Source organism: Ceraceosorus guamensis (assembly GCF_003144195.1).
Source record: "Ceraceosorus guamensis strain MCA 4658 unplaced genomic scaffold IE81scaffold_48, whole genome shotgun sequence".
Taxonomy (NCBI): Eukaryota; Fungi; Basidiomycota; class Exobasidiomycetes; order Ceraceosorales; family Ceraceosoraceae; genus Ceraceosorus; species Ceraceosorus guamensis.
This window is the reverse complement of record NW_020290043.1, coordinates 1-25,651: the sequence shown is the minus strand read 5'-3', so window position 1 is coordinate 25,651 and position 25,651 is coordinate 1. Positions and strand designations below refer to the sequence as shown.

Genomic DNA, 25,651 nt, shown 5'->3' with positions numbered 1-25,651 from the left:
GCCACCTGCATCAATCCTCAATCCTCACAATCACGAGTCTCCCCTCGCGTCCATCATCAGCCGCGCCGCCATGCATGCTGCTGCCTTCAAGCCGCACTCACACTCGCGACTCGCGACTCGCGACTCACATTCGAGGGTGGACCGAGCGTAGGCGCACCATACCCACCACATACTAGTACTGTATACCACGTACCGCACCCGATGGGCGCGTCGGAGCGCGTTTGGCTGCGCAACAGACCATGAAGGCCTCGCGCCCGCCCCATCGTGATCCTCTGTGGCGTTCGAGGACAATCTGAATCTTGAGCGGCAGAGTCAGAATATTGGCTGAGAGGTCCGTGCAAGCAACTCAAGACTAACATCAATCGCGAGCTAGAGCTACGGGGCGGCCTCCACGTCCGCAGCCTTCCCTTTTCTCGTCACTCGTGACACCAAGCGTCGCAGCCACCTTGCAGCATCCTGGCAGGCTTCGCTCAAGACCACAACGAATCTTCTTGCGAATCTTCTGGTCAACACGTCCACTTTCCTGTTGCCAGGATCGCACACACGGCGCTTCCAAACCCACGCCGTCGTTGCCGTAGGAAATCGATGAACGGAAAGGCGAGATCAGCTCAGCGGGAAGTTGACGGTGCAGCAACATGCGTGTCCTCGGGCGGACAACGTCTCGAAATTCCAACAAGTTCAACGCTTTGATAGCTTTTGCGACCAGCTGCTTAGCATGCATTTCGCTGGTAGCGCCGCTGAGCTCTGCTGCACAGTCTCACTCACCGCCCATCTCCGTCTCGCTGCAGTCTCCATGGCCGGCAACCCCTCTGCTGCTGGAGATCCTCGAAGCTGCGCACACTCAGGATCCCGGTAGCTTCTGGCCACTCTTAGATCGTCTCACAGACCCTCAGTCAGTCGTGCTAGATCGCAACGCCTCGGATGAACGAACCTACACAGCAGCTGTACAGGCGCTCGACGATGCTGGGTTGCTCGAGAAGCTGTGGGATCGCCAGCTGTGGAATTGGGCGCTGGCTATGCATACAGAGGCTCCAAAGGTGACCGCTTTCTGGCAAATGTATAACAGAGGCGGTGCGGAGGAGCGCTGGTCGGAGAGATCACAAGGACCGGCAGTCGAGTGTGGAAGCTGGGTAGCATGGGGACAAAAGGTGCTCTGCACCGCATCGGAAGTGGAAGAAGCCTTAGGTACGGGGTCTGAATCCGAGTGAGTATGTCCAAGGCTGATTGGGTGTCACAGAGCGCTTAGGGCTGATGGTACAGACTTTCGCTTGAAGCACAACACTTTTGGAGGTGCCTTTCGACCACATCCGTCACTCAAAGCAAGGTGCGCCAGCATCATCTGGCTTAGCGAAGCCGCGTGTAGCCATCCTATACGCGGACCCTTACTCTCCAAACTTCAGGTCTCTGCATCAAGAACTGAGTAGACATGTCTCCGCTGGTCAAAGCCCAACGTTGCGATACGTGTTGAGGTGGAAGGCTCCTCGGGCGGAAGAAGCTGCCATATCTCCAGCATTTTTGGCAGGCTATGGCGCAACTTTGGATTTAAAGAAGGTGGACTACCTCGTCATTGATGATCGTAGAATCAAGGAGATCGCGCTTTCCGATACGGTGCAAGGGAAGTCACTTGGGTCAGCCCAGTCTGAGGGCGACTTGATCGAGCGCGAATGGCTGGACAAGCTGATTGGCACAACCGATGAGGACAAGGTAGAGTCTCTGGGCAACCTGAACGAAGGAGAAATCACTGGTGGGTCATTGATGTGTCACTTGATACTTGTAGCACCGCAAATTTACCGTATCCTTCTCGACATCAGAGCTGGGCGCCAAAGCCACACAACTGATCATCCAATCGCCTGATCCCCTACGAGCTCTGGCTCAGCTTTCACATGACTTTCCTGTTCATGCCGTGGGCCTTGCGAGAAGAGCTGCAGGCCCAAAGCAGGAGTTTCTTGAAGAGCTTGAAGAAATGCACACTACCGCGATGGAAGCCGGCTCGAGCGACATCTGGCTGAATGGCAAGGCGCTCGCCGAGAAAGAGATTAGCCCTCTTGGGTGAGTCGGGTGTAGGGCCGGCACAGCTTGTAGCGTAGCATGCTCACATGAATTGGCGGATTACGGCCAGGCTTCTGGCTCCTCTGCGAGCAGACCAGGCCCATATCACTTCTTTAACGTCCCCTTATCTCAATCTGACGCCTGCCGCCGCGCTTGACCTGTTGACGTACGCTCCGATCGGTCAAGCGCAGGATCCAGACGCGTCTTCAAACGTCTTCTTTGATGCCAGTGATCGCATCGAAAGGGGCATGCCGAGAGGCGCAGCAGCTTCGATGCCTCGGGCAGCTCCCAAAGACGCGGAGTCGTCTGCAGAAGGATCACGCGATTTGAATTTCCCGCGCGAAGGTGCAATCACCTATCTCAACGATTTGGAGAAGGACAGCATGTACGCGAGTTGGTCTCCCAGCTTGCAAGCAGTGAGTCACAACGAGCTATGTGGTTGTCTGCTTCCTTCCCTAACGCATTCCTCGCTGCTATCCTTTTGGCGCAGCTCATTCGACCTCTCTGGCCTGGGGCATTTCCGCACATTGCCAGAAACATCTTCAATGTCATCTTGGTGATGGATCTCACAAGGCGAGAGACGTGTGGCTTCCTTGCAGAGAGCTTGTTTCCCACCATCCCTCGCATTGGGTTGCGCTGGGGATTCGTACCAGGGGGCTTGGAAGACCTGGATCAATTCCAATGTGAGCGCTGAGGGGCCGTCACACCCGTCATCTTGTCCACTGAGTATCTTTTACCTTTGCTTCATTAACAGCTCTGCAGATGGCACGCCTGTTCTGGCTACTTCATGCAGAGCTCGGTAATACCGGTGTAGTCGAATGGCTCAAGGCCCTTGTGCGCAGTACCTCCTCCGGTCAGCAGATCGACGTCAAGCTAGCATTGAACGAGGCGCGACGTGTGTTGAAGAGCAAAGCAGACACGCTCAATCCTGAACAACTTCTGACCGATCCTGAGCTATCCGAGAGGGAGCACAGCGTCCGAAGCTATGTTAAGCGCTTGCATCTCGACTTGAGGGGCAGCCACGCGCGGGGACATGTGCTGGTGAACGGCCAACGCATTCCCTTCAATGCTCAAGCTTTCAACGCTATCCATTCGCTCGTGTCGACACAAACGCAAGCGCTCGCTCGGCCGGTGCGTCGTGCAAGGCACGCTAATCTTGTAATACCATGAGGCGAGCTGACAAGTCTTTGTTCCTTTTTGATAGGTCTACTTCCGTCAGATTGATCCCGAACAGGACATATCGCACTACTTTTATGATCTGCCGACAACGTTCACCTCTAGATCCAGTTTGGTGTTTCCCGACGAGGAGATAAGCACTCCTGACAATCCCGCACCTGCCGCTGTCAAGCCGCGCGCAGTTGACCTTGTGAAAGCGGCGGACACCCTTAAGAACAAAGCGGTTGTAGAGCGCTTCGTGTATTCGCCCGCCTTTGAAAAGGTGAATGCAACGGTATGGGTGGTGGGCGACTTGGATTCTCAAGAGGGATCAAGCCTCGTACGCGAAGCACTGAACGCATTGGTACGTCACTTTCGAGAGGCTCAAACGGATTATCCGAGGGCTGATCTGCGCCTACCTCCTGTGTGCAGTCCCAAAATGCGTTTCGTCTCGGCTTTGTGCATGTACCGCGCAGAGCTTCGGAGGCTAGTCGCTTGCAACCCTCAGCAAGCTTGTTGTCCACCTTTTTGCACGACATGTTAAGCATTCCGACGGATCTCAAGTCGAAGCTTGGTCCAGAGAACTTGATCGAATTAGTCGAGGGGTATCAAGGCTCGCTCCGAGATATTGTCACAGAGGGTCGAGTCGAGGGCCAGCAGATCTTTGGTCATGCAGACCCGCAAGATGACGTCTCGGCAACGAAGGAGAAAGGATGGAACACACCGGCTGCTACTGCAGCAGGACTGTTCTGGGACGAGGTTGCCCCATTCGCGAATGCTTTGGGCATTGATGAGCGACAATTTGGAATCGTGCTCAACGGCAGAGTGCTCACGGGCTTCAATGCACAGAACATCGACTCGGGCGACTTTGAAGCCCTTTTGTCTCTAGAGTCTCGCAGGCGGATTGATCCTGTCGTCGAAGGACTGTCGCAGGCCGGCGTCCATTTTGAAGGTCTCAACAAAGAAGATCATGCGCAGATAGCAACCTTTGCAACCTCGATCATGAGCTCTGTCTATTACGTCGACGAAGCGGCCGAGGGCATCTTTCAGCCACCGCAGACCGCTCGCAGTTCAATTTTCGATCAGATTGAAGCTCGGCACTCTTCCTTTGAAAAGGGAGATAGGTCTACCGCGCACACTCGGCTCTTCGTGGCTCTGGATCCACTCTCTGAGCGCACGCAGTCATGGATTCCCGTCTTGAAGCTCATCGCGAGCATGAAGGACACCTATCTTCGCGTCATTCTGAACCCAGAGACGAAGCAAAGCGAACTGCCGCTAAAGCGGTTTTACCGCTCGAGCGCTCCGACGCAGATGTCGTTCGATGCGTCTGGCAAGCAGCAAGGTTCCAAGTTGCAATTCCTAGGCATGCCGGAGGATGCAGTGCTCACCATGGCGCTGGACACTCCGCCATCATGGTTACCAATGGCGGCGGAAGCGGTGTACGATCTGGACAACATCCGACTTCGAGACGTACCTCCAAGCGGTCGAGACGCCGGCGTCAATGCGATCTACGAGCTGAAGCACATTTTGCTCGAGGGTCATGCACGTGAGGAAGGCGTGCCTGGTGCGAGGCAGATACCGCGAGGTCTTGAGCTAGTGCTAGAGTCGCCGGATGGCGCTGTGCAGCTCGACACCATAGTCATGGCGAACCTGGCCTACTTCCAATTCCGTGCACAGCCTGGCTTGTATCGGTTACGCATTCGAGAAGGAAGGAGTAGTGAGCTTTTCGAAATGCGTAGTGTTGGCAACCATGGTTGGGAAAGCCCAAGCGTGGACCAGACAGGTGATGCTGTCACTGTGGACACCCTGCACGGCCTGACCATCTATCCCAGAGTCAAGCGCCGTCCGGGCAAGCAAGAAGAAAGCTTGGTGGTTGATCTGGACGAGGATATGCCATCTGAGGAGGAAGACAGCGCAGGAAAGGGACTGCTGGCAGCTGCAAGACAAGCATTCAAAGCTGCGAAAGGCAAAGCAGATGAGGTGGTGAACAAAGCTGTCAGGCCTGTAAGCAAGCGGTCGAGCGCAGATATCAACATCTTCACGGTCGCCAGCGGGCATCTCTACGAGAGAATGACGTACATCATGATCCTCTCGTGAGTGGCTTCGAAACTGTATGGGTGATTCATCTGCTGACCGAAATTGTTCGGCCCACACAATCCAGTGTGCTCAAGCACACGAAGTCTAGCGTCAAATTTTGGTTCATCGAAAATTTCTTGAGCCCTTCCTTCAAGGAATTCATTCCCCATCTGGCTCAGGAGTATGGCTTTGACTACGAGCTGATCACGTATGCGTGGCCTCACTGGTTGAGGGGACAGCGCGAAAAGCAGCGCATAATCTGGGGCATGAAAATCTTGTTCCTAGACGTTCTCTTTCCACTTGATCTCAGCAAAATCATCTTCGTAGACGCAGATCAGATCGTACGATCTGATCTTCAAGAGTTGGTCAAGACGGACCTGCACGGTGGTGAGTAGAGAGTAGCTGCGTTGATCGCTCAGCAATCGATGTGCTCCGCGCTTATATTTGCTGTGCGCCTTTTCTTTTCAGCTCCGTACGGCTATCCGCCTATGGGCAACGACTCTTACGACATGGACAATTTCAGATTTTGGGAACAAGGATATTGGAAGAATTTCCTGCGGGGCAAGCCGTACCACATCTCGGCTCTCTACGTCGTCGATCTGAATCGCTTCCGTCGTGTGGCAGCTGGAGATCGTCTAAGAGGTCATTATCAGCAATTGAGTGCGGATCCCAACTCGCTTGCTAACCTGGACCAAGAGTGCGTGCCGAAGTGTTTGCTGATGTGAGATTTCGCAGACGAAACGCTGACGTATCCTCGGCGCGCCGATAGCCTTCCGAACAGTCTGCAATTCCAGCTTCCCATCTTCACGCTGGACAAGACTTGGTTGTGAGTCATCGCACGCGCGCTTCTCGGATCGTCAGACAGTGCGGGCGGAAACTGATACGGCGCTGCGTTGCTCGAACCAGATGGTGCGAGACGTGGTGCTCCAAAGACTGGCTAGCACAAGCCAAGACGATAGACCTGTGTCAGAATCCCAAGATCAAATCGACCAAATTGGAGAGGGCGAGGCAGATTCCCGAATGGACAGCATACGACGAAGAAGTGGCACGCTTAGCAAGTCGATTGGCGGGGCAGGATAAGCTGGGAAAGAATGTAGTGGTGGATAAGCAAGAGACTGTAAAGGAGAAGGAGGTGGAGTTGGAGACGAGTGCAAACTTGGCGCACGAGGCGGTGCACCATGACGAACTTTGATGCCGCTGCTGGCGCGCCAAGCACAATGCCGAGCACTAGTCCGCTGATTAAATGCATGCGATTGACTTCCAGACTCGTGCATTCACAACAAACACCTTTGCGAGACACATTGCTTGACGTGTGCGTGTGTGTGTGGGGGGGGGAAGTGAAGGGGGAGGATTGGTGAGATGATGGAGGGGGAAACGATGGTCGGTTGGCTTTGAGCGCGCACAGGGTAGGCGCTCAAGCCGGCCACTTTCGCCGAAAGGGAAGGGGGCGCCGGATTGCAAAGAGCTGCAACGCTGGGCTCCTCGCCAGCTCAAATGTCTTCGTCCTCCTCCTCGATCGTCTGTTGACGTTGAGCCTGGCCGCTAGGTGGGTTCTTGGCCGGGCTACCGGGCAGCGTGTACTGCTTGATGGGCAAGAGAGAGAGAAACGCGAGGAACCCAGTGACGGCAATAAAGATAAAGACTTTTCTAAAGGAAAGCTGCATAGCATCCACCGCGAGAGCCTTTTGCTTCGGCGGCAGTCTCTGAATGTACGACACGTCCGCTCTGATCTCTTCGATGATTTTGCGAGGCAAGTGAGCTTTGCCAAGATTGACCTTGAGGTTGTTTTGAAGAATGGCGTTGGTGAGCGAGATGCCCAACACGCTTCCGGTAGCTCGGAAGAGGTACGTCACGCCTGTAGCAGCTGCCATTTGTGCTGGATCGATGGAGGCGATGAGAGCTACGAGGGTAATGGTGAGGATGCTGCCAAACGCTGCTCCTCCCCATGGCATTGTCAACCAGTAAGCCCACTCTGGAGTCACGTTGCGTTGCCAGAAGACCATAGCCAATGGTCCAACCACTCCAGAAATTCCTCCAGCCAGCATCATCGTACGGTAGTTGCCAGTTCGAGCCATGATCAAACCGGATCCGAGGGAGCAACTTGAGGCCACGATGGCGTTGGGAATCAAGTGCAGACCGGCGTAGGAGGAGGACGTGCCCTCGACGGAAGTAAAGTACTGCGGGACGTTGAACACTTGGTGGCAGGCAAGAGGAGAGGGTATGAGCTACTCAGCAGCAGAGTACTGGGACTGGGTAGGGGAGAGGTAGGACTCACAAATGCCGAATTGGCTCATGCTGAGGAACCAGCAAGCCAAAGCCACTGCGCCGGGCGTGCGGTTGAATAGCACCGCCATGGGCATCAAAGGTTCTCTAGCGACGTACTTCTCCACGAGGATAAAGGCAGTGAGAACAACTGCGCCAGCAGCAAGCGTCCCCACCACCAAGCGATCGCTCCATTCTCGCTCCGCTCCGCCCAAACTCAAGCCGACCAAGATGAGGGTGATGCTGCTGACGAGTGTCAAAGCTCCCCAAACGTCGATGCGCTTGAACTTGTCCTTCATGCTTCCTGGACCAGCCGGGATGTCCACTTTCCACGAAACGACGCCGAGGTGTATCAGGCAGAGAGGAATTTGCATGAGGAATGCGAAACGCCACCCGAGACCTCCATCAGCAAGTGCACCACCGATAGGACCGCCGAGGGCTGCACCTGCCGCGTAGACAAGATTTCCAATGCCCTGATAGCTGCCAAATTCGAAGCGCATGTATGGTCTGTCAGCGACGTGGCTCCCAGCAGGGGCACGATAATCGAAACTCACGTTCCTCGGTTCTTGAGGTCAATGAGATCGCTGGTAACGATAGTCGACATACTTGTGAGGCCACCGCCTCCCACACCAGCAATAGCTCGAGCCGCACAAAGCTGCGGGAACGTCTGAGCCAGTCCGCAGAACAGAGTTCCAACAGCGAATACAGCCGAAGCAAAGAGCGTGGCGAACTTTCTTCCAAAGATGTCCGACAGTCTTCCGTACAGGGGTTGAAAGGCGGTCTGAGTCAAGAGGTAGGAAGTTCCTAGCCAGCCCACTTCTTTGCTGACGTAGAATTCGGATCCTACGCGAGATTGGATCGTCGCAACCACTGTTCCGTCCAATGCCGCTACAAATGTTCCGATCCACATTGCTCCTAAGATGATGTACAAATCAGGCCTGCGGCCTGGCACCTCTTCCGAAGCGGGCCCATCAGGCAAGCGCAGTCCTGAGTGTTGGATGGAGAAGTGCGATTGGTCGGGTGGAGGAGGGATGAATGCGGACGAGTTTGGGTCTACACCATGAGAGGCATCGCGGACTGGGGAAGAGTCGAGGGATTTGAAAATGTCAGCGTGTATGCTTTCCGTGGTGACGACGCCATTTAAAACAATGCTAAAGCGTCACGGAATGGAGACTCACTAGCGCTGAATGCGCTCTCCTGTGCCAGAATCTCCTCGTCGGTGTAGGCAGTGCTGGAGGTGGCTTGAGAGTCTTGTGAGGTCCTGAATGTGCCCAGGCTACCAGGGCGGTGCGCAGCTCCAGCTGGAGCGCCATTGACCAGAGGCGTGCGCTCAGACGGAGCAGACATGATCGCTTTGGGTGAGTCAAGTCGCTGGCGGAAAGGACGTCGTGCAGGAGGAGCTCTGTAGAGAGTTCGGGTCTTTACGACAAGTCAGTACGGACGTCGACGAGGCTGACGATGGAGCTCAGAGCAGGGTGTGGGAAATCGAGCACGCTGCAATAAGTGAGCAGTGGGAGAGGAGAGGAGGAAAGGTATAGGATCGAGATGAAGAATTTTGATTTGGGAAAAAGAACAGCAGCCAGACCCCCCGGGCGGCGGAAGTTGAAATGCACAAATCAATGCTGAATGTTCACGAGGAGATACGCAACGTACGCCACGCGCATGCTCGTGTCTGCGACTGCATCACTTCGGCCGTGCATGCGCCCATGCACGCACCGCCGCACTCACGCAGCAGCAGCGCAGCATCAGGGTACGCTCCGCCATAACATCCGCGAGCACGGCTCTCTGCCTCGGGTCATCTGCTGCGAATCCCTTGTACGATGCAGCAACACGTATAGCCAGCGGGGCATTTCTCCCAAAAATTACGCCTCTCGATCGAGAGTCACGAGTGTTGGTGATGCTGCATTGTGGATGGCTATAGTGACTTACAGAGAGAATTTAGCTGCTGCGATCTTGAATAGCATGTTTGCAGTCGCGAGCCGTCGTTTACCGTAAAGTAGTACGGAGTGGACGGAAGTCTGTCCGCTGGGTGGTTATCATGCTGCAGGCAGGCTGGCAGGCAGGCTGGCAGGCAGGCAGTCAAGAGTAGGGCAGCAGGCATGCATGCACGCGCAAATGCACGGCTGCCGGCGCCGCGTGCTGGGGCGCGTTGAGCGTGCGCGGATAGACCTTCGCCGTCCGCTCGCTCGACCCCGTGCCATTGCAATCGAACCTGGAATGATTGGGCGGCGTTCGTCTGCGCTCAATCAAGTCACCGCAGTCACTGCCTGAACGAGTGCGGATCGGCGGTCTGGGTTGCATTCGCATCATCACCGCAGCTTTGACTAGACTCACGACTCATCAGACTACAATGACTCTTTCGGTGCTTCGTTGGCCTATCGACTTGACTACATGCACTCACTCGCGACTCCTTCTACCAAGTCGTCAAGAGCACCAGCATGCACTGAACTACTACCATGGCTCGAGGCGCTCGATCGAAGCTCCTCTCTTCCACGCGAGATAAGGCACACAGACGCAGCTTTGCGCGCTGTGACGCACGCTTGCCTACAAGGTTCACCCGCTCCAGCTTCCTGCCATCCATGCAGCACTTGCATCGAATCGGGTCACGTGACGACAGCAAGACTGTTCAAGGCCCGGAACTCACTCATAACTCAAGACTCGAGACTCGAGACGCTGACCTTTGTAGATTCGTCGTCGAGATTAGGCCTGACGAATCGTTTGCCTATTCTAAAACATGCTCCATGCCCGTGCCACGAGCCTTCGATGCAACCCGTGCCGCCACAAGAATCACCGCGACCAACAAGCCCGCTTTCGTTGCGACGTGACTTTTGGCTTGGCTCGAAGCCTTTACTCTGACTGGTATGTGCGAGGTTCCGTCAACTGGATACCTTTATCGCCCAAGTGTCAATCGATGGGTCCCGTTCTGACTGCCGAACTTGATCTGGTGACATTTGCTAGCAATACATGACCGAGCATGAACAAACAAATGTTCAGTGCTAGAGTGACGCAAGGGCGGGACGAGCTTGCGGGCAGCTTCCATTCTTCCTTGGGGGTCCAACTGTAAGCTTCGGAAGCTCCAAGGAGTCTAATCGACATTCATCTGATCTTCTTCCCCGTCTTGCTCCCCCTGCTGCTCCGCATCCTCCGCTTCCATTTCCCTAAGCTCCTCATCGCTGATCCGCATTTTCCAATCGTACTTTTCTCCATTCTCATCAGGTTGTTGTTTGAGGTGCCAATAAGCTCTTAAGCAAGCAATGGACGCATCGTCATGCTTTCTCTGTTCAGATCTAGCAATCCTTAGACGTCTCTTTGCTTCTTTCCTGGTCTGTTCTTCCGCCGCCGTAGCGCTCGCAAATGTTGCATTGCGCTGCGCTGGTGCTGATGCTGCAGGTTCTTGTGAGACGGGATGCTGGACACACCATTCGTGCCATCCCTGCTCCCACGCATTCTCCAGTCCAAAGTCTACCCTCGCGCGAAGAAATTCGGTCAGTCTAGCTTTCTGTTCCGCATCCAAAACACCCGAGGGATGAACTGCAACTCTTTCCAATAGGTTGCCCCTTTCTCGTCTAACCTCGTTGGAGTAATCCACCCTCGGGGTTCCTTCGGCCGTCGCATGTCTCTGCTGCCCTTTTGACAGAGACCCGTCCACAGGCAGACCCAAAGCATCCACACCCGAGCCAGCGATGGCCTGCGAGCCTCCGTCAGAGACATTCCCAGCATACAGATTGTTCGCGTCTGCCTCTGCTGCGAGGAAGGTGTTGAGAAATGCCATTTGCGCGTCATGCGTCGGTGTCGGTGATGCTAGAAGTGAGGTGAGGGTGTGAGTTGCCGAAATGAGCTCCATGTGCTGAGTCAACAGCTTTGACCTAGTGCAAAAGGGAGAGGGCATTTGAGCATGGGACCCGCGATCGAGCCAGGAAGTTTGCAGACTGCCAGCCAACTTGTGCTCCACGCAAGGCTACGGGTGCATGTCCAGCTCGACTCACCAATCGTCCGGAGCGTAAGAATTGTGAAGCTGATTCTGAAGCTCCAACAGCGACCTGATGACGCTTCCCATCGTCTTGGAGAGCTGTGCCAGCTGATCGTACGGAATGTCATCCACGATCGCACCTGCTGTCATCGACGTGGATGCAGCAGCCTGACCTGTCCGCGATACTTGTGGAACAGCTGCCGCGCCGCTTTTGGCCCCTGCAAAGGGCAACGATGACATCGTGAACAAATCTCCGTGCTCAATACTCGAGCCCCATTCGCTGGGTGAGAGAAATTTCCGCCTGGTAAACCACGTCGATCGACGGATAGCCGACGCTTGAAAGGACGTTCCCCTGTGGTCTAGCGATCGACCTTTGACTTTGCGATGAGACTGGCCGATGGACTGATGAATGCGTTAGGCAGATCCCTAAGGATGCCGCTCATAGAGCAGAGATTCGTGTATGAAGCGACACTACTGAGTCTTGTCCGAGCTTGACGATGCGTAGCTGCGTCACTAGTCTGCTTGCGGTGTAGGTGTGGTGCGCATGGAGAATGTGAATGGGAATGTGGGTCTGGATGTGAATGTGGATGTGAATGTGAATGTGAATGTGGCACACTTGATTGCGAGCAACTTACGGCTGCTACTGCTGTGCCAGAAGTCTTCACACCAATCCTGCTGACCTGTGCCCGTGCACGCATGTAGTCGCTGAATCTGATGAATCGTAAATCAAAGTCAAGAGTGTGAATGTGGAGTCAACGTCGCGCTGCGCCTATACGCTCGCTGCGTCTGAAAGAGAGACTTTTCAAAACGCACCACGCAATTAATCCGGACCTTGGATCACCACCAGTCGTGAGTCTTGAGTGCGCGCGCACACGAATCATCACCACACATAATCACCAATGCGCACCTACCCAAACACTCGCGACTCGCGACTCCTCGTCACGAAGCTCCAAATACCAATTTTTGCCCACTCGCGCACCGATCAAAGCAAATCAAAATCATGAAATCAAGAATCTGTTGCAAGCGTGGCAGCGCTCAAAACTCTTGACTTTGACTCTTGACTCGACTACAGACTCAACACACGTGACGCGGTTCCACGAGTGCGTGCCACTCAGACTCGATCGTGACTCAAGACTCTTCTGACTTGGCGCTCGCCTGTGATTCAAGATTCCAGCCAATGACGACAACTCCCGCTTCCTTCGCAAAGACTGGCCGAGCCCTGTCCTCAAACTCCACTCCACCCGCCTCTACGAGGGCTCTGCTGAAATTCAGACCCTCTGCGCTCCCCTCCACCCGCCAGCATCCACCACTGAACGGGGCAGCTTTCATTCCCATTTTTCCCCCTCCGACTCATCCTGATCGCCGTCGGACACCTCGATGCAGACGTCTTTGTGCAGCATGCCAGGAAATTCACAAGTCGAGCGTTCTTGGGCGATCGATCTCGTGTGAGTCGTGCCCATGCAAGCATATGAACATCGTCTTGCTGCCTCTCGAGACTCAGTCCAGCTCATGAGCGCTCCGAGCCGCAGCATCGCGAAACATAAATCTGACTGATTACCAGATCAGAGAATGAGGCGTTCGCTCGGTGCGAGCGGGGCGAGCCTCGGAGCTTATCGCTTCTCTGCCCCCAAGGTGGCACCGCGAACCTGTTCCACTGATCAACGAGCCCTCAAGCTTGAGAAAGCGTGAACTGAAGCGCGTGCGGCATTCGCAGCTCAGTCTGTGGGCTTCCATTCGCGTCAAGAGACACGCGTGCTTTGAACGTTGGTGTGAGCGGCGCTAGGCGAGCCGAAGCCCAGAGACGAGGATACATGGTGTTTGCAAAAGGGTAAGGAAGCTGGATGCGGGGCGGCGTACTTGGTTGAAATTCTGATCTTGGACTCGCACTTGGCCATGAGCCTGATATTGAACATCGATTTGCCAAGGCTTTGAGGACAATACGACGGGAGGTCGGGAACTGCGCTGAGTGCTGTGTTCTATGTAGCAGCTGTCTGCCGCTCGTCTGCAGCGCACTGTGACGGTGGCATGAGCGGTCGCGAAGCCAAGAGCAAATCACATGGCGTACCTGTGTCACAAAGGTGCGCATAATGAGCACGAGAAACGCCGCCGGTCACCTTGACCACAAAATCCTCTCAACCACTCACTTTCGAGTCCACTCCCTTGCCGTGCTCTCGTAACGAGGTCTGTCCGTCTTGTACAAGTGCGCGATCTCTGGCACCAACGGGTCGTCGGGATTCGGGTCTACAGCAAAAGGGGAGCTTTTGAGTAAGTGACATCGCTCATCGAGACGGCTTCAGACGAGCCCTTATTTCGCCCTCACCAGTGAGCATAGAGCAGATGGACAACAGGACTTTGAACGAAGACGAGGGAGCGGAGGAGCATACGGTCAGCCCTTATTTATGTGGACCCTATGCCACGACAGTAACCAAGTTCAAAAGCGACCTCTTCGGAGGCTGCGTCGCAAGTTGCCGCTTGGCTGCCTTGAGGAGAAATGCCTTGCGCCACCAACGACCCATCGCTACCGCCATTGTTGTGCCTCCACGGCCCGCTGCTCACCCTTGGAAATCGTCAAAGCTGGGCTCCACTGGTCACGCAAAATGTCGAGACAGATGGAACCGTTGGAGTTGATGTTTGGGTGGTAGATCTTGGTAGAGAAAGAAACCTTGGGAGGCTTGAAAGGGTAGTCGGTGGGCTGAAAGGCAAAGCAGTGGAGATGTGGCAAGAGTGTGAGCGAAAGCGGAAGGCTAGATTGATGCGGTCTAGGGGCAGGCGTGACCGATCCAGAAAGCGCGTGGCGGATACGTACGAAAGTTATGCTCAAGAAGAAGACTCCGCCAGAGTATGGAGAGTCACCCTGCGACAGAAGGGCGACGAAGTCCATGGATCAGCAACGGGCCATTGGAGCCCCAACGCGCCCCACCGATCCTTAACGCACCGGTCCCATGATAGTTGCTTGCCACTGCGTGAGTGCACACGCGTGTCAGCAGAGTGTTTCTGATCAGACGTCGAGAGGACGGGGTGGCAGCTCGGGCTCACCTGGAACATGTTGTCGCCCGTAGGGCCTGCGCTGCAAGAAGAGGGAGGGTCGCGACCGAGGTCCACGAGCTCCTGTAGAGATCGTAGAGAGCAGCACGCGATTGTTAGGGTATGGACGAGGGATGTGCGACGAAGATCACGTACCTTGTTGATGCGTTTGAGAGCCATTGTCTGGAGGGCAGCAAATGAGGTGCAGAGGGTATCAGCGTGGGATTCCACAGCGTAGAGTCACGAGCTCAATTGAGATGCCCGTGCAGGCACTTCTGGCAGTCTGGGTCTTTGCAGGATAGCTGTCTCCATCTGCGGCGGCAAATCTACCATAGCCGATTGAAAGATACCCACGAAGTAAGGCTACGAGACGAAAGTCAAGGTGTCGTAAGAGGGAGTCTCGAGGATGTGTTCTTGAGAGTGTCGAACACAACAAGTAGGCGTGTCAAAGCCTCGCCAATGTAGCCTTTGATTGAAAGATGCGGTGATGAGTGTATGAGTTGCGACGTTAGGAATCGTTGCTTGCCAAGGGGGTTGTACAGCTGTTAATTGTGGTGGAGGGAGCCGATATCGACGGGCGGCGGCGCGTACGTCCGTCCAAGCAGCAGCTGCTGCTGCTGCTGATGCGCATGCCTGAATGACGAATCTCCACCCGCACAGGACGAGTATATCGATGCGAGTACCACGCGGGCAAGGCCGAATTGATCAAGATGCAACACCGCCGAGATGCACGCAACCGTGGGCGCCGCGCCAAAAGACGGAGTCATTAATCATGTTGATTAAAATTCATGCGCAAGGAACATTTGTAAAGATGGACTCGACTTTGAAAAAATAAAGGCGTGAAGGCTTATTGAAGATTAAATAAGAAGTGTGGCTGGCGCGTCTTCAAGATTAGAATTGGCATGCCCTTGATTTTTGTGAGGAAGAAGGCTGCTGTAGAACCACGTGGAATTTTGGCTTGCACCGCATCTGTCGTGATCTCACATCGTCCGTCTCAGGCGACCGACGCCGCTGAGAGCGACTGCATGATTCTTGATGGACGTTTGGCACCCGCCATCAGCTTGCATCTCCCCATCGCACCTTCTCTGACCTTCAACAGTATCGTTGTGCCCTATCCCGCTTGCGCCGTTGCGTGCTCGGCTTTCCGCTCGCTGCTCGTCGTCGGCTGGAAGTCCCAGCTCTAAGTGATCATTTATCAAGTAGCCAAGCTTCGTAGCCAATCAAGTCTTTCAGAAGCACAACAGTCACCAAGATTCTGCGCCATGTCGCCAAATACGAATCAAGCAACGCAATTGAATAACAGGTAAGTTGTCAGGAATGACGCTTTTCAGCGCCAGCTGTCGCTGCAGATACTCTCCATTCAGAAGAGTACCGGCTGCGAATGATGACCAATGGTGCTGACTCTCGACCTCTCGTTTCGCTTGACCCTCAGTCGCGGCCCCGCCGGCAGCGTTCGCGCCGCTGCCGGAGTGGACGGGGCTCAAGTCGAGCGCGAGCCTCAAGAGTCGCTTCGACAGGCTCGACACGTTTCTGCCAGTCACGATCAGCAGCACGCCTCGACTGGTGCTTCGGCTGCCGGCTTTCAACAATTCGCTCCACCGCGCAGTGTGGTGAGGTGGTGGCTTTGACAGCCTCCCTGCGGGTAAGTCTTGCAATAGTCTCGAGCGAGCATTGCTCCTGGTACGTGCACGACACTGATACCTTTTTCTGTGCCCTTCACACAGAAATGCCGGGCTCCATGTGGTCCGGTCGACGCGAGCCTGTGAGAGGGGTAGCGTCGCTTTCGCAGGGAGGAGAATCCCAAACAACAACGAGGAGTAGAGGCGGACCGCTGCAAAGCACGGCCTCGATCAGGGACACCCACGGAAACACAGTCGCGAGATCACGCGGCGCCATCAGCAATGGATTGCCCGCTGCTGCTGCTGCAGTGCCGATCGTGCGATACCAGCAAGGCGGAGAACCGAGTTACCTTCCGATATCACCACCCTCCACTCCTCCTTCATCACCTCCTACCGCCTATCACGACATGCTAGGTCGCGCTCGCCAGCTGACTCTTTCTGACAGTGGTCGAGCAGACGACGAGCGCCAGATCGAGCTTGATGAGCGGCGGCCCACGCCACGAACGGCAGACGCGTCCCAATCGGCAACGCGCAGCGCTGAGGATGCCTTGCTGAAGGCTGCTGCGGCATCGGTAGCCACATCAAGAGCGAATGTGGACGCTTCGCAAGATGCAAGCAGAAATGGCTCGTCTTCCCAGGGATTTGTCAGGCCTGATGAGACTGGGCTCGACTCCACGCAGCGGAGGGCTGACAAGCACGGCAAACGACCCCAGCAACAGCCACCCCCTACGCAGCCTCTAATGCCCAACACGCCAGAAGCTACACCAACGACCATGTCGCCTGCCGAAGGTTTGCTCCGTCATCAGCCAACTGCAAGTGCCTTTGAGCTGCTGCAGTCAATCTATCCGCTGTTACCTTCCGCATCTTCCCCTCTTGGTGTCGCTCAAGATGCGGGTGTGGAGCTTGTATGCAGCAAATGGAAAGGAGCGGTGTTAGATGAGGATGGAGGAACGGGTACTACATCATCACGATCGCTACACGTCCTCATGCCAAACGACATCAGAGCAGGCGGGCCTCTGCGAGATGAGATCTTGGCCCTGCTGGATCTGGCATCCGAAAGACTGGCGTGTGGAAGGGTGATCATAGCTATGGAGAGGAGCGAAATGGAGGATTTTCCCACCACTCTGCATGGGCTATGCTACGTCGGCGCTCAGGTTGTCTCGGATGCTGGTCACGCCCTATTGGTACCTCGCGATGGCGTCATCTTGGCGGGCATCGACCTGATGTGACAGAAGGGTGTCGGGTGCAACGGCGACTTTGCGCGGCTGTGGACTCCTGCAGCTTCACGACGTTCCCAATTTGCGGCGCATCCACCGGCCAATATGTCCGTTGCTTTCCCTTAGAACGTAGTGCCGGGCGTCATTGCTTATATCTCTCCTCGTCTTCCTCGGAACCTTTCATGTCCTGAGCTCGGTTGTGTCGATGTGTCCCCCTCCCCGTTCATTATACACATCATGAAAACCTTTTCTACCGTATCCTGTTCCTGATGTCACCCATCCTCACGACTTGACGAGATTTGTAAATCATACGCTGTTGCGAAATGTCATGGTCCCAGACCTGTCTTTCTGAGGTGTCTGTCCTGTACCAGGCTTAGAGTTCTCCATGCGGTCATAACGCGAGCAGCGCTGTCATCGACGGCCGACATTTACGATTCGTGATTCGCGTCGCCTTCGCTTTTGCATGCCCGAACTTGCGTCCGTCCGTCGAAAAATCGCGCGGTGGATGCAGCCAGCTCCTGTGTTCTCGACCGCAAGCATTGAACGACGGTGTTGACTAGGCCGGGCAAAGCTTCGCGTGCTCGCGCGAAGGAGTCGGTCAAGAAGATGAGTGATGGACCTTTGCGAGACACGCTTCACGGGCAGCTTCAAGCAGAAGGGACCGACGACGAGACAAGTCGCTTGGACTCGGATTCGGATTTGGAAATCTTCTCATCTGGCCTGGATGCGCTCTTCGATCATCATATGCCAGCGAGCGGCACTCCTGGAAGCTGGACATCTTTCTCGCATCCTAATTTACCGCTCGTTCGGCATGGGCAGCCGAGCTCTGCGTCCATGGACTTGCACCAGGGCAGGCAAACGAAATTGCGGTATTTGCTGCCACCTAATTCGAGGGGCGATACGCAATTGATGGCGCACTATCAGTGGGATGCAGGCGTGCTGCTGTCGAGAATCCTCATCGAAAGCTCTGTCCATTCAAATATGGAAACAAAAGCATCCACCTCTCCAACCTCCAACGCCTCTCCAAGCCGTGCACTTCCGCGCCTAAGGGGGGCAAATCTGACCGAACTCTTCAACATGCCAGAAGAAAGAAGAATCTTGGAAGTAGGAGCAGGAGCAGGTCTACCTTCCCTCGTTGCTGCACGTCTCGCTGCAAGTCTTTCCCATTCGGCAAGTAGAGGGTGCATGGCAAGAACAGACAACATACATGTGACAGTGACGGACTATCCATCGGCTCCCGTTCTGTCTGCTCTGCAAGCGAGCGTCCGAAAAGAAGGCACACATATCGAAGTTCGAGGTCTCGAGTGGGGCAACGAAGAGGCAGAATCTCGCTTGTTCTCCGAAACTTCCGGAACAGGTTTCGACGTAATCTTGGCAGCCGATACTCTTTGGTTGACAGATCAACATCCTTTGCTCCTTCAGACCTTTCGACGGTTATTGAAACGAGAAAAAAATGCTGTCATCCTGCTCGCTTTCGGCTTTCATACCGGTCCCTTTGCCGCTTTGAAATTTTTGAAGCTGGCTGCGGAAGCGGGATTGGTCGTGGGAAGGATGAAAGAAGAAGAACAGGAGAGCAGCAAGAGCACGGACGAGAGCACGTCATCGCACGACGCCAATGCGATGGCAAGATGGCTCGTCAGGCAAACTCGACCTGGGAGTGGAGATGAAGGTGGCGCCACGCTGTACGATGTAAGGGAATGGAAAGGGGGAGAAGAGGAGACGGACGCGATCGAGCATCGAGGTCATTGGTCAGCCATCGTGTGCTTGCGGTGGTCGAGCGAGGTGCTATCAAGCAATGTGAATCGCATTTGAGTGCAAAGCAACATGGACCAAACTTGCGTGCTGAACAAATCCCCAAATCACGCGTTCGCGGCCCGCAAGAAAGGTGGATTCGAAGAGTGTAGTGTGCGGCTGATACAGGCTAAAAGTACAGTGAGTCTTGCGTTCGCAAGGGACTTTAGGGAAGTGACCAAGAAGAACAACTGAGGCCATATAGTACGATTACAAAGCTTTGGGTTGACGAGATGGAAAAAGAGGTGTTCAAGGATTGTGAGAATCGCAAAAGCATCAGCCTCTTCGCTGTCTACTCCTTCCGTGCCCCATCAGCGATTGCAGAAGCGTGTTGTTGGCTCGCACCAGCATACCTAGCAATGTCAAGATTGGGAAAGTCGACCTTACCAGCGGTAGAAAGGAGGTCTTCGCCGGCATACATGACTCTAAGTAGCTTCGGAAGCTTGGGCTCAGTGCCTTGCGATTGCGATGCAAGTATGGCAGCATTGAGTTCAGTCGCTGTCCTGAGCCTCTGGGAAGGGTGAAGTAGAGCACTAATGTGTTCAGGCGCGCCAAGCAGTTCCGGGCCAGGCAAAGTGGCCGGTAAGCCCGCTGAGAGAGGGACAGTCGTCCCTTGCGCTGGCGATTTGTCATGCCCGGCAAAGTTGACCGGCGTGAAGGCTAGCAGAGCCATGGTGCGCTCCAGCTCGGGCAACAGGTTGGGGTGCTCTTCGCCTCTGGGCGCAAGCTCCTCCGACGCAAAGAGAAGTGCCTCTTCAAGTGAGCCGGCTCGAATCAACTCGATGAGCCGTTGTTGCTGGAGGTGGAAAAACAGCACCGGGTGGGTGTCCAAAATCTGAGATCAGAGTAAGAGAACATCAGTCAGCTTCCACTCTGACCCTGCGCAGCACTTGCACCGTTCATCGACCCTCCTTTTCCCCTCTTTCCCGCCAACATGTCTCAGCCTGATTATGTTTTGGTGTGTAATAAATATCCGCAGTAGGCCGCGTACACAACACAGCCCTCAGCGTGGTGCATGAAAATTTGTCATCCTCGACGTTGCCCCTCGTAGCTAGCCCATCACATGCTCTAATTCACGGATCGGCGTCTTCTTCGTGCAGAAAACGATCGCGCGAGACATGCGGCTGCTCACCTCTGGATCTAGCTCGTTTACCCTGCCAATGGCGTCCTCTACATCTCCCCTCTGAATGGCAGCTCTGATCAGCATTCGATTCTCGATGCTATCGAGATCGACATTAGGCTCCAGATTAGCTTCGAGAGCCAGTCGAGCAGCTGCATCCTTATAGCCTTCTATGATGAGGTAGTCCAGCACCAGCCTGTTCATGTCACTGTTAGACATGTGATCGAGGAAAGCGAGTCAGCCAAGAGAAGCGAGTACCAATGTGCGACCCTCCCTCTCCTCAGCCCCGTCCTCGCGCTTCCCCATCCAATCAGTGAGCAAAAGTAATGTCGTGGTCTCTCATTCGTCTTTTATAACTTCGGAGAGATTCCCACCAATGCGTTAAGTCTCATCATCTAATCGTTCCCTCTCCAATAGAGCTTTTTGCTACATGCGCACAGCGCTCTGCGACTGCCTTAATGTCAGGGATCAGCACATTGGACTCACTCTTTGCTGACGTGCACTTCGTTCAGGCTCCTCTGCCACTCATCTAGCGGGAGGACGGTCCTCTTGGCCTGAGGCGTGCGTGCGTGCGTGCGTGCGTGCGTGCAACGGAGAACACTCGTGTCAGTAAGATCAGAGACAACGACGCGCTTCCTACGTTTGAGGGCGACGGCTCACCATTCTGTAAGAGCTCCGGTGCGATGCTGAAGCTTGTGAGAGGCTGCTCCGGCGCTTTCAAGCCATTCGGCCCGATTCGGAGCTCGTGTGCGAGCCAAGTAGCCGAAGGAGTACAGGGTCCGGAAAATCGATCGCCGCGATGCCTTGGCAGCGAGTTGAACAGAAGATCGGTGCCTGCTAGAGATGGCGAGGGTCATGAATGAGAGGGAGACGCCACACGCATCGATGCAGGTGGTTGAATCGCAGATTGCAAGCGACCCTTACGCTCGTCCGACTTTCATTTGATGATGCTGGTGGGTGACGGAGCCCGACACACTAGCGCGTCCACGTGGAGTCGGACTCGTGACCCTCAACTGCGCGAGTGCGTGCCGTGAACGCGGTGAGCAAACAAGCAGCGCGCGGGCCGATTCGTGATTCGCACCTCCGCACGCGCCCCGGACAGCCGCTGCTGCAGATGCTCGTGTAGGTATATATACTCACGACTCGCGACTCAAGCTTGCATACAGCATCGGACGGCCACGCTCGCACGCGCCAACAAGGATCAGCTCCACGCTTGCACGCTGAATGTTGCCATCTCACCGTCCGTCTTGTCACCACCACGTCCCTCCCCACCTTTCCGCACAAGCGAGTCTCACGTCGTAGATCAGGCCCGTCTCTTGTGCTGTCGTCGAGCTGTAGCGCAATACGCAAGACAAGACGTGAGCAGTACAACCGGCGCGCACAGCCAACTCTGAACCGTAGCGAGTAGGGTCTTCGGCCTGCAACACTCGATCGTACCGTCGTACAAAAGCTTCACCATGTCCGCATCCACACCAACCAAGTCGAAGCCGAAAACAAAAGCAGCCGATTCGGTCGAGGCGCTGCTATCTTCCTTGGATGTTGGCGGCGATGCTTCCATGGACGGGTCCAATGCAGCTGCAGGTGCCAAATCGAGCTCCGGATCAGGGGCTGCGGGCGCGGGTGGGGATGCGCAGAGCTTGTTGGATGAGATGGACGATTTGGTGCAGAGAAGAGGAGTTGGTAGTACCAGGAAGGCGTCTGCCCTGAGTGGAGGCGCTAGCACTGCTACAAGCTCCAACAACGCTAGCTCTCCTTTGGTAGCTCCGCCTGCTAGCGCACAGGCTGCTACACCAACATCGGCGGCCACGTCTTTGTCAGGGCAGGAGCCTATTCCTTCCACAGCTGCATCCTCAGAGCAGTCTGCGGCAACTCCGAGCGCGAACGCGGGCGGCGGCGGAGGATGGGGCTGGGGCAGCGTTTGGGGTCAAGCTACCAAGTTTGCGGATCAAGCTAGAGCAGAGCTGGAGAAGAGGTCAGCTACTGTAAGCGCCGTCCCTGGCTCCTCCGAGTCAACAGAAGGTGCGAAGGGTAGGGGTGGGCTAGCTCTACCTAGTCTGCCTCAGCTGCCTGCTGCGACTCAGGAAGCTGCAAGGGAATTGCAATCTAGAGGCTGGGGCATCGCTCAGGGTGTTAGAGGGTTTGTGAAGGATGCCGGGCTCGAGAAGCTTGGTGAGTTTGTGTCGGCTTGAGCGTCGGGCTATTTTGCTGTTGAGAATAGACAGCAAATGGCTGATCTGTTCTTCCCATCTGTACGTTTAGGCGAAGATCTCACTGCTGCTTCCAGGAAAGGCTGGCTCGAAATTATCAATGCTGTCGCCCCTCCCATTTCCGAGCATGAGGTCATTCAAGTGACCCTCAGCCATGGTAAGTGTCGCGCGAAGTCATTCGCTTGCCTGTTCTTATAGAGCTTGGAATGATCGTCGCTTAGTCTTCATGTATTGACGATCTTACCTCGCAGACATAATTGGTTACGATGGGATCGCAGACGTGGTGTTCAAGGTGCTGCAGAGCGTGATGGAAGCTCAAATGGACAGAGGGACAGAGCAACAACTTGTTGTGAACAAGGCTCCAGAGCCTCGACCATCAGGCGAAGCCAAAACGGTGGAGGAATCGTCTTCGCTCAAGCAAGCCACATCAGATTCGAATGAGAGGGACTTCAGAGCTGTGATTGGTTGGGACCAAGCGAGAGAAAAGGCTGAGGTGAGCTACGAATAAAGCCAGCCGGGCACCGCCATCTTCACGCCCTTGCTTAGCAACCTTCTCTTTTCGCTCGCTCGATCCGTGCAGAACGCACTAGCCAAGACGATCGCGTCACACTCCGCAGCTCCACCAGCCACATCCAGCTTGACAGTGCCCATCACGCACTGTCCAGTCTTTGTCCGCATTCAGCCCGTATTCGCACCTCTACCCATCTTTCCCTCAACGTCCAACGCGAGCATTTCCAAAGCCAAATCTGTGACGTCGAAGGAGAACGCGGAACCTGAAGAGCAGCTGTGGTTCTTGCTTCTGCTGCAGGATCCCGGAAATGGGTGCAGGCATACCACGGTGTCCCAGGCTGTACCAAGAAGCTGGCGTGAGTGCAGTCGGGCCTCTCACGACGGATTGAGCTGTCTCGCTAGGATATGCGTGCACATCTCATTGTACATTCATTACTCACGTTTCGCTCGCAGTCGATGTGCCGTTCGAGGAGAATGCGTGGGTCGAACAGTCGCTCGTCGACGTTCTTCAGAATGCGCTGAGCGTGATTGGGCAGGTGAGTCATGCGCCGCACGCGCTTCGAAGCGTTGTGCCTGACAGGTGTGGAGGTGGTGCTGGCGCTGAATCTCTCGTCGCTCGCGCCATCATCAGGCCTATGTTGTAGAGCGTCAGACTGGACGGTCAAGAACCGCTCAGGCTCTGCAAGGTGCGGAAGCCAAAACTCAAGCGGCCAGCAGCTGATCGACCTGTCAAGCGCAGCGTCGCTTCACTGCTCTTGGCAACTTTCTACGCACCGTCGCTGGCTATTGTTGTAGCCCAACGAGGCTGGGATCGCAATTTCTGATGTGCTGGTCACCTCGATGATTTCTTTATACCCATCAGGTGGTCCGCCACAAAATTACAAGCTCTTTCTTCTCGCTCCCATGGTCCCATATAATCTTTTGTACCTCGTTAGTCGACTCGACCAGTCCATCGCGGACGAAGCAGCACGCATGCGATCAACCTTGTCAACAAATTCATCGATCAATGTCTCATGCCCACGTGCGATTTTATGAGAACGAAGCTTTGCTTCTGGTTGCCATCAATCATTCATGCGAAGATTGCAGCGCCTGAATGGCCCATGGCGGGAAGCCTCAGCGCCATGAGCAGCGTGTGATTGGTTGTGTACAAGCGGACTTGCGCGTTGCGCACGGCCTTGAAGTGAGCATGGTTTTTTTTTGGGGAGGGCGTGTAAGGTGCAAGAGATCGTAATGTTGGAGATGACGTTGAACAAGCGAGACAGTGAAAGAGAAATCCTGAAGAAGCGGCTGCTCGACAGGCTTAGTTCATGCGTCGAATGAGCTTGTTGATGGCGTCCTCGCGGTCACCGGCGCTGCAGAGGAGTAAAGTGTACGGAAAGCCAGTCAGCGTATCGCGAAGACGGCAGGCCCGATCCATCAGGATTCGGCGGCGACCTGTTCCAGGACTCGGCCACTCACTCTCCACCTTGCACAACCGGAGTCAACTTGCGGTTGGCCCATCCACCGTTGGGGTTGGGGAGCTTGAAGGACCACAAGAAGGAGTTTGCCTGCTTGAAGTTCGGGCCGACTGTGTAGATCTCGTGAACAAGGTCCTCAATGGAGATGATACCGTATTGGCCGAGGTGCTTCTCGATGATGCTGTTGTCGGACAAAGGAATTCTTTGGCGGTCGATCTTAGCGTATCCACGCTTGTAGATGAGTTCCCTGACAGACTTGAGGTTGGGAGGGCCGTAAGTGACGTAAGGTTGAACCAATTGCAGCATTTGTGCGGTGGCCTTGGTCAGACGAAGGAAGACGCCATTGTTGATTTGCAAGAGACGCAGCAATTGCAAGATCTTGCGGGGCTTGGGCGCAATGTTGCAGATACCACGCAGACGGATGACGAACACGAGCTTGGGCTGAGCCTCGACGTAGAAATCGCCCGAAGCCTTGGCAGCCCTGCGAAGGCGGATCTGCTCGCGCTCCTGGTTCTTGTACTCGCGCGTGTACTGCTCGGCACGCTTGAAGATCTTGGCGCGCTTTTGCCAATTGGCCTGAGTCGATGCAATGGGTCGATGTCAGCACATGCTCAATCCCAGCTGCCATAGAACGACACAGCACCAAGCAACATCGAGCCCGCCCAGGTGATGCTGAACTGCCCGTACTTAGAGCTCCTCCGCCGGAGCTTTGACGACCCGCGTCAGACCCGAAAGATGGTTAATTTGCTGGCAGCATCGCATGGCTAGCCAAAACAGATGGTTGTTTTGCATCTTCGCGGATTCGAGCTCCACCTTTCCAGTTCTCTTTTTACTCCCAACCCCGGAGTCATCGCCGCTGCCTCCCACACCCTTCCCATCATCTGCCATGCGGTGGTCCGCCATGCCCGCGAATCGTGTGGCTCGCCATGCCCCTGGTTGTCCGAGCCCATGTGTTGACATTGCAGCAGTCGTGCACTCTGCTCGGCATGCGATGCTCACCTTGCGCTTCTCGACAGCGGCGGCCGCCTTCTCCTCGCGCGACTTGGCGTCAGACTTGCGCTTCTTGAGCAAAGTCTCGGGCAGGAGCACGTCCTGCTTGGAAGGAACGGTACTGCGATCGAAGAAATCCGCCACACAGCCAGTACAGGAAATGAGGCGAGTGACAGGCAGGTTCAGGGAGTAGCAGCGGGGGGG

At 55.2% G+C, this 25,651-nt stretch overlaps 10 protein-coding genes across 10 annotated transcripts; 5 read left to right on the top strand and 5 right to left on the bottom strand.

The window, feature by feature from the left end:
- Nucleotides 1-400: 400 nt before the first annotated feature.
- On the top strand, nucleotides 401-6,543 carry IE81DRAFT_324849 (hypothetical protein). The gene is made up of 12 exons (XM_025514347.1): nucleotides 401-1,204; nucleotides 1,275-1,744; nucleotides 1,812-2,049; nucleotides 2,120-2,465; nucleotides 2,540-2,732; nucleotides 2,804-3,180; nucleotides 3,254-3,568; nucleotides 3,637-5,297; nucleotides 5,366-5,667; nucleotides 5,749-5,977; nucleotides 6,050-6,106; nucleotides 6,187-6,543. Exons 1-12 carry the CDS (start codon nucleotides 636-638, stop codon nucleotides 6,470-6,472), a joined length of 5,043 nt encoding a protein of 1,680 aa, XP_025368289.1. The 5' UTR covers nucleotides 401-635; the 3' UTR covers nucleotides 6,473-6,543.
- Nucleotides 6,512-9,135, bottom strand: IE81DRAFT_324848 (MFS general substrate transporter). Its single transcript, XM_025514346.1, has 4 exons — nucleotides 8,721-9,135; nucleotides 8,097-8,619; nucleotides 7,556-8,022; nucleotides 6,512-7,474 (listed from the first exon to the last, which is right to left on the bottom strand). Exons 1-4 carry the CDS (start codon nucleotides 8,887-8,889, stop codon nucleotides 6,771-6,773), a joined length of 1,863 nt encoding a protein of 620 aa, XP_025368288.1. The 5' UTR covers nucleotides 8,890-9,135; the 3' UTR covers nucleotides 6,512-6,770.
- Nucleotides 9,136-9,859: 724 nt separating this feature from the next.
- IE81DRAFT_185422 (hypothetical protein) lies at nucleotides 9,860-10,512 on the top strand. The gene has a single exon (XM_025510739.1). The coding sequence runs from the start codon at nucleotides 9,934-9,936 to the stop codon at nucleotides 10,396-10,398; it is 465 nt and encodes a 154-aa protein (XP_025368287.1). The 5' UTR covers nucleotides 9,860-9,933; the 3' UTR covers nucleotides 10,399-10,512.
- On the bottom strand, nucleotides 10,420-12,249 carry IE81DRAFT_367693 (hypothetical protein). Its single transcript, XM_025517102.1, has 2 exons — nucleotides 11,529-12,249; nucleotides 10,420-11,408 (listed from the first exon to the last, which is right to left on the bottom strand). Exons 1-2 carry the CDS (start codon nucleotides 11,750-11,752, stop codon nucleotides 10,628-10,630), a joined length of 1,005 nt encoding a protein of 334 aa, XP_025368286.1. The 5' UTR covers nucleotides 11,753-12,249; the 3' UTR covers nucleotides 10,420-10,627.
- Nucleotides 12,250-13,449: 1,200 nt separating this feature from the next.
- Nucleotides 13,450-14,886, bottom strand: IE81DRAFT_185371 (ubiquitin-conjugating enzyme). The gene is made up of 7 exons (XM_025510738.1): nucleotides 14,693-14,886; nucleotides 14,549-14,620; nucleotides 14,448-14,471; nucleotides 14,319-14,366; nucleotides 14,069-14,204; nucleotides 13,833-13,862; nucleotides 13,450-13,753 (listed from the first exon to the last, which is right to left on the bottom strand). Exons 1-7 carry the CDS (start codon nucleotides 14,714-14,716, stop codon nucleotides 13,653-13,655), a joined length of 435 nt encoding a protein of 144 aa, XP_025368285.1. The 5' UTR covers nucleotides 14,717-14,886; the 3' UTR covers nucleotides 13,450-13,652.
- Nucleotides 14,887-15,798: 912 nt separating this feature from the next.
- IE81DRAFT_348575 (hypothetical protein) lies at nucleotides 15,799-17,384 on the top strand (the record flags this gene model as incomplete). The annotated part of the gene is made up of 3 exons (XM_025516277.1): nucleotides 15,799-15,839; nucleotides 15,969-16,141; nucleotides 16,261-17,384. The coding sequence occupies 3 exons, from the start codon at nucleotides 15,799-15,801 to the stop codon at nucleotides 17,382-17,384; spliced, it is 1,338 nt and encodes a 445-aa protein (XP_025368284.1).
- A 475-nt stretch (nucleotides 17,385-17,859) lies between these two features.
- Nucleotides 17,860-19,258, top strand: IE81DRAFT_324845 (hypothetical protein). Its single transcript, XM_025514345.1, has one exon. The coding sequence runs from the start codon at nucleotides 17,979-17,981 to the stop codon at nucleotides 19,182-19,184; it is 1,206 nt and encodes a 401-aa protein (XP_025368283.1). The 5' UTR covers nucleotides 17,860-17,978; the 3' UTR covers nucleotides 19,185-19,258.
- IE81DRAFT_324843 (hypothetical protein) lies at nucleotides 19,179-21,234 on the bottom strand. The gene is made up of 4 exons (XM_025514344.1): nucleotides 20,944-21,234; nucleotides 20,770-20,837; nucleotides 20,296-20,491; nucleotides 19,179-19,998 (listed from the first exon to the last, which is right to left on the bottom strand). The coding sequence occupies exons 1-4, from the start codon at nucleotides 20,944-20,946 to the stop codon at nucleotides 19,456-19,458; spliced, it is 810 nt and encodes a 269-aa protein (XP_025368282.1). The 5' UTR covers nucleotides 20,947-21,234; the 3' UTR covers nucleotides 19,179-19,455.
- Nucleotides 21,235-21,452: 218 nt separating this feature from the next.
- On the top strand, nucleotides 21,453-24,018 carry IE81DRAFT_324841 (hypothetical protein). Its single transcript, XM_025514343.1, has 6 exons — nucleotides 21,453-22,452; nucleotides 22,543-22,647; nucleotides 22,742-22,983; nucleotides 23,071-23,356; nucleotides 23,454-23,536; nucleotides 23,632-24,018. Exons 1-6 carry the CDS (start codon nucleotides 21,741-21,743, stop codon nucleotides 23,719-23,721), a joined length of 1,518 nt encoding a protein of 505 aa, XP_025368281.1. The 5' UTR covers nucleotides 21,453-21,740; the 3' UTR covers nucleotides 23,722-24,018.
- A 41-nt stretch (nucleotides 24,019-24,059) lies between these two features.
- IE81DRAFT_324840 (60S ribosomal protein L7) lies at nucleotides 24,060-25,417 on the bottom strand (the record flags this gene model as incomplete). The annotated part of the gene is made up of 3 exons (XM_025514342.1): nucleotides 24,060-24,352; nucleotides 24,459-25,033; nucleotides 25,271-25,417. 3 exons carry the CDS (start codon nucleotides 25,415-25,417, stop codon nucleotides 24,301-24,303), a joined length of 774 nt encoding a protein of 257 aa, XP_025368280.1. The 3' UTR covers nucleotides 24,060-24,300.
- Nucleotides 25,418-25,651: the final 234 nt, after the last annotated feature.

What these genes read in the sequence shown, in the direction of transcription:
- IE81DRAFT_324849 (XM_025514347.1), top strand. Translation starts at nt 636, where the DNA reads ATGCGTGTCCTCGGGCGGACAACGTCTCGAAATTCCAACAAGTTCAAC. An exon ending in GGTCTCCCAGCTTGCAAGCA is followed by an intron (nt 2,466 to 2,539) that starts GTGAGTCACAAC and finishes CTTTTGGCGCAG; the next exon opens with CTCATTCGACCTCTCTGGCC. An exon ending in CAAGACGGACCTGCACGGTG is followed by an intron (nt 5,668 to 5,748) that starts GTGAGTAGAGAG and finishes TTTTCTTTTCAG; the next exon opens with CTCCGTACGGCTATCCGCCT.
- IE81DRAFT_324848 (XM_025514346.1), bottom strand. Translation starts at nt 8,889, where the DNA reads ATGTCTGCTCCGTCTGAGCGCACGCCTCTGGTCAATGGCGCTCCAGCT. An exon ending in GGAGAGCGCATTCAGCGCTA is followed by an intron (nt 8,620 to 8,720) that starts GTGAGTCTCCAT and finishes ACTCTTCCCCAG; the next exon opens with TCCGCGATGCCTCTCATGGT. An exon ending in GACCTCAAGAACCGAGGAAC is followed by an intron (nt 8,023 to 8,096) that starts GTGAGTTTCGAT and finishes CGAATTTGGCAG; the next exon opens with CTATCAGGGCATTGGAAATC.
- IE81DRAFT_185422 (XM_025510739.1), top strand. Translation starts at nt 9,934, where the DNA reads ATGCACTCACTCGCGACTCCTTCTACCAAGTCGTCAAGAGCACCAGCA.
- IE81DRAFT_367693 (XM_025517102.1), bottom strand. Translation starts at nt 11,752, where the DNA reads ATGTCATCGTTGCCCTTTGCAGGGGCCAAAAGCGGCGCGGCAGCTGTT. An exon ending in TCTTACGCTCCGGACGATTG is followed by an intron (nt 11,409 to 11,528) that starts GTGAGTCGAGCT and finishes CTTTTGCACTAG; the next exon opens with GTCAAAGCTGTTGACTCAGC.
- IE81DRAFT_185371 (XM_025510738.1), bottom strand. Translation starts at nt 14,716, where the DNA reads ATGGCTCTCAAACGCATCAACAAG. An exon ending in CTCTCAAACGCATCAACAAG is followed by an intron (nt 14,621 to 14,692) that starts GTACGTGATCTT and finishes CGATCTCTACAG; the next exon opens with GAGCTCGTGGACCTCGGTCG. An exon ending in AGCTTTGACGATTTCCAAGG is followed by an intron (nt 13,863 to 14,068) that starts GTGAGCAGCGGG and finishes CTTCGTTCAAAG; the next exon opens with TCCTGTTGTCCATCTGCTCT.
- IE81DRAFT_324845 (XM_025514345.1), top strand. Translation starts at nt 17,979, where the DNA reads ATGAGTGATGGACCTTTGCGAGACACGCTTCACGGGCAGCTTCAAGCA.
- IE81DRAFT_324843 (XM_025514344.1), bottom strand. An exon ending in GAAGTGCACGTCAGCAAAGA is followed by an intron (nt 20,492 to 20,769) that starts GTGAGTCCAATG and finishes CATGTCTAACAG; the next exon opens with TGACATGAACAGGCTGGTGC. An exon ending in TAAACGAGCTAGATCCAGAG is followed by an intron (nt 19,999 to 20,295) that starts GTGAGCAGCCGC and finishes CTCTGATCTCAG; the next exon opens with ATTTTGGACACCCACCCGGT.
- IE81DRAFT_324841 (XM_025514343.1), top strand. Translation starts at nt 21,741, where the DNA reads ATGTCCGCATCCACACCAACCAAGTCGAAGCCGAAAACAAAAGCAGCC. An exon ending in GGCTGTACCAAGAAGCTGGC is followed by an intron (nt 23,357 to 23,453) that starts GTGAGTGCAGTC and finishes TTTCGCTCGCAG; the next exon opens with TCGATGTGCCGTTCGAGGAG. An exon ending in CGCTGAGCGTGATTGGGCAG is followed by an intron (nt 23,537 to 23,631) that starts GTGAGTCATGCG and finishes CGCCATCATCAG; the next exon opens with GCCTATGTTGTAGAGCGTCA.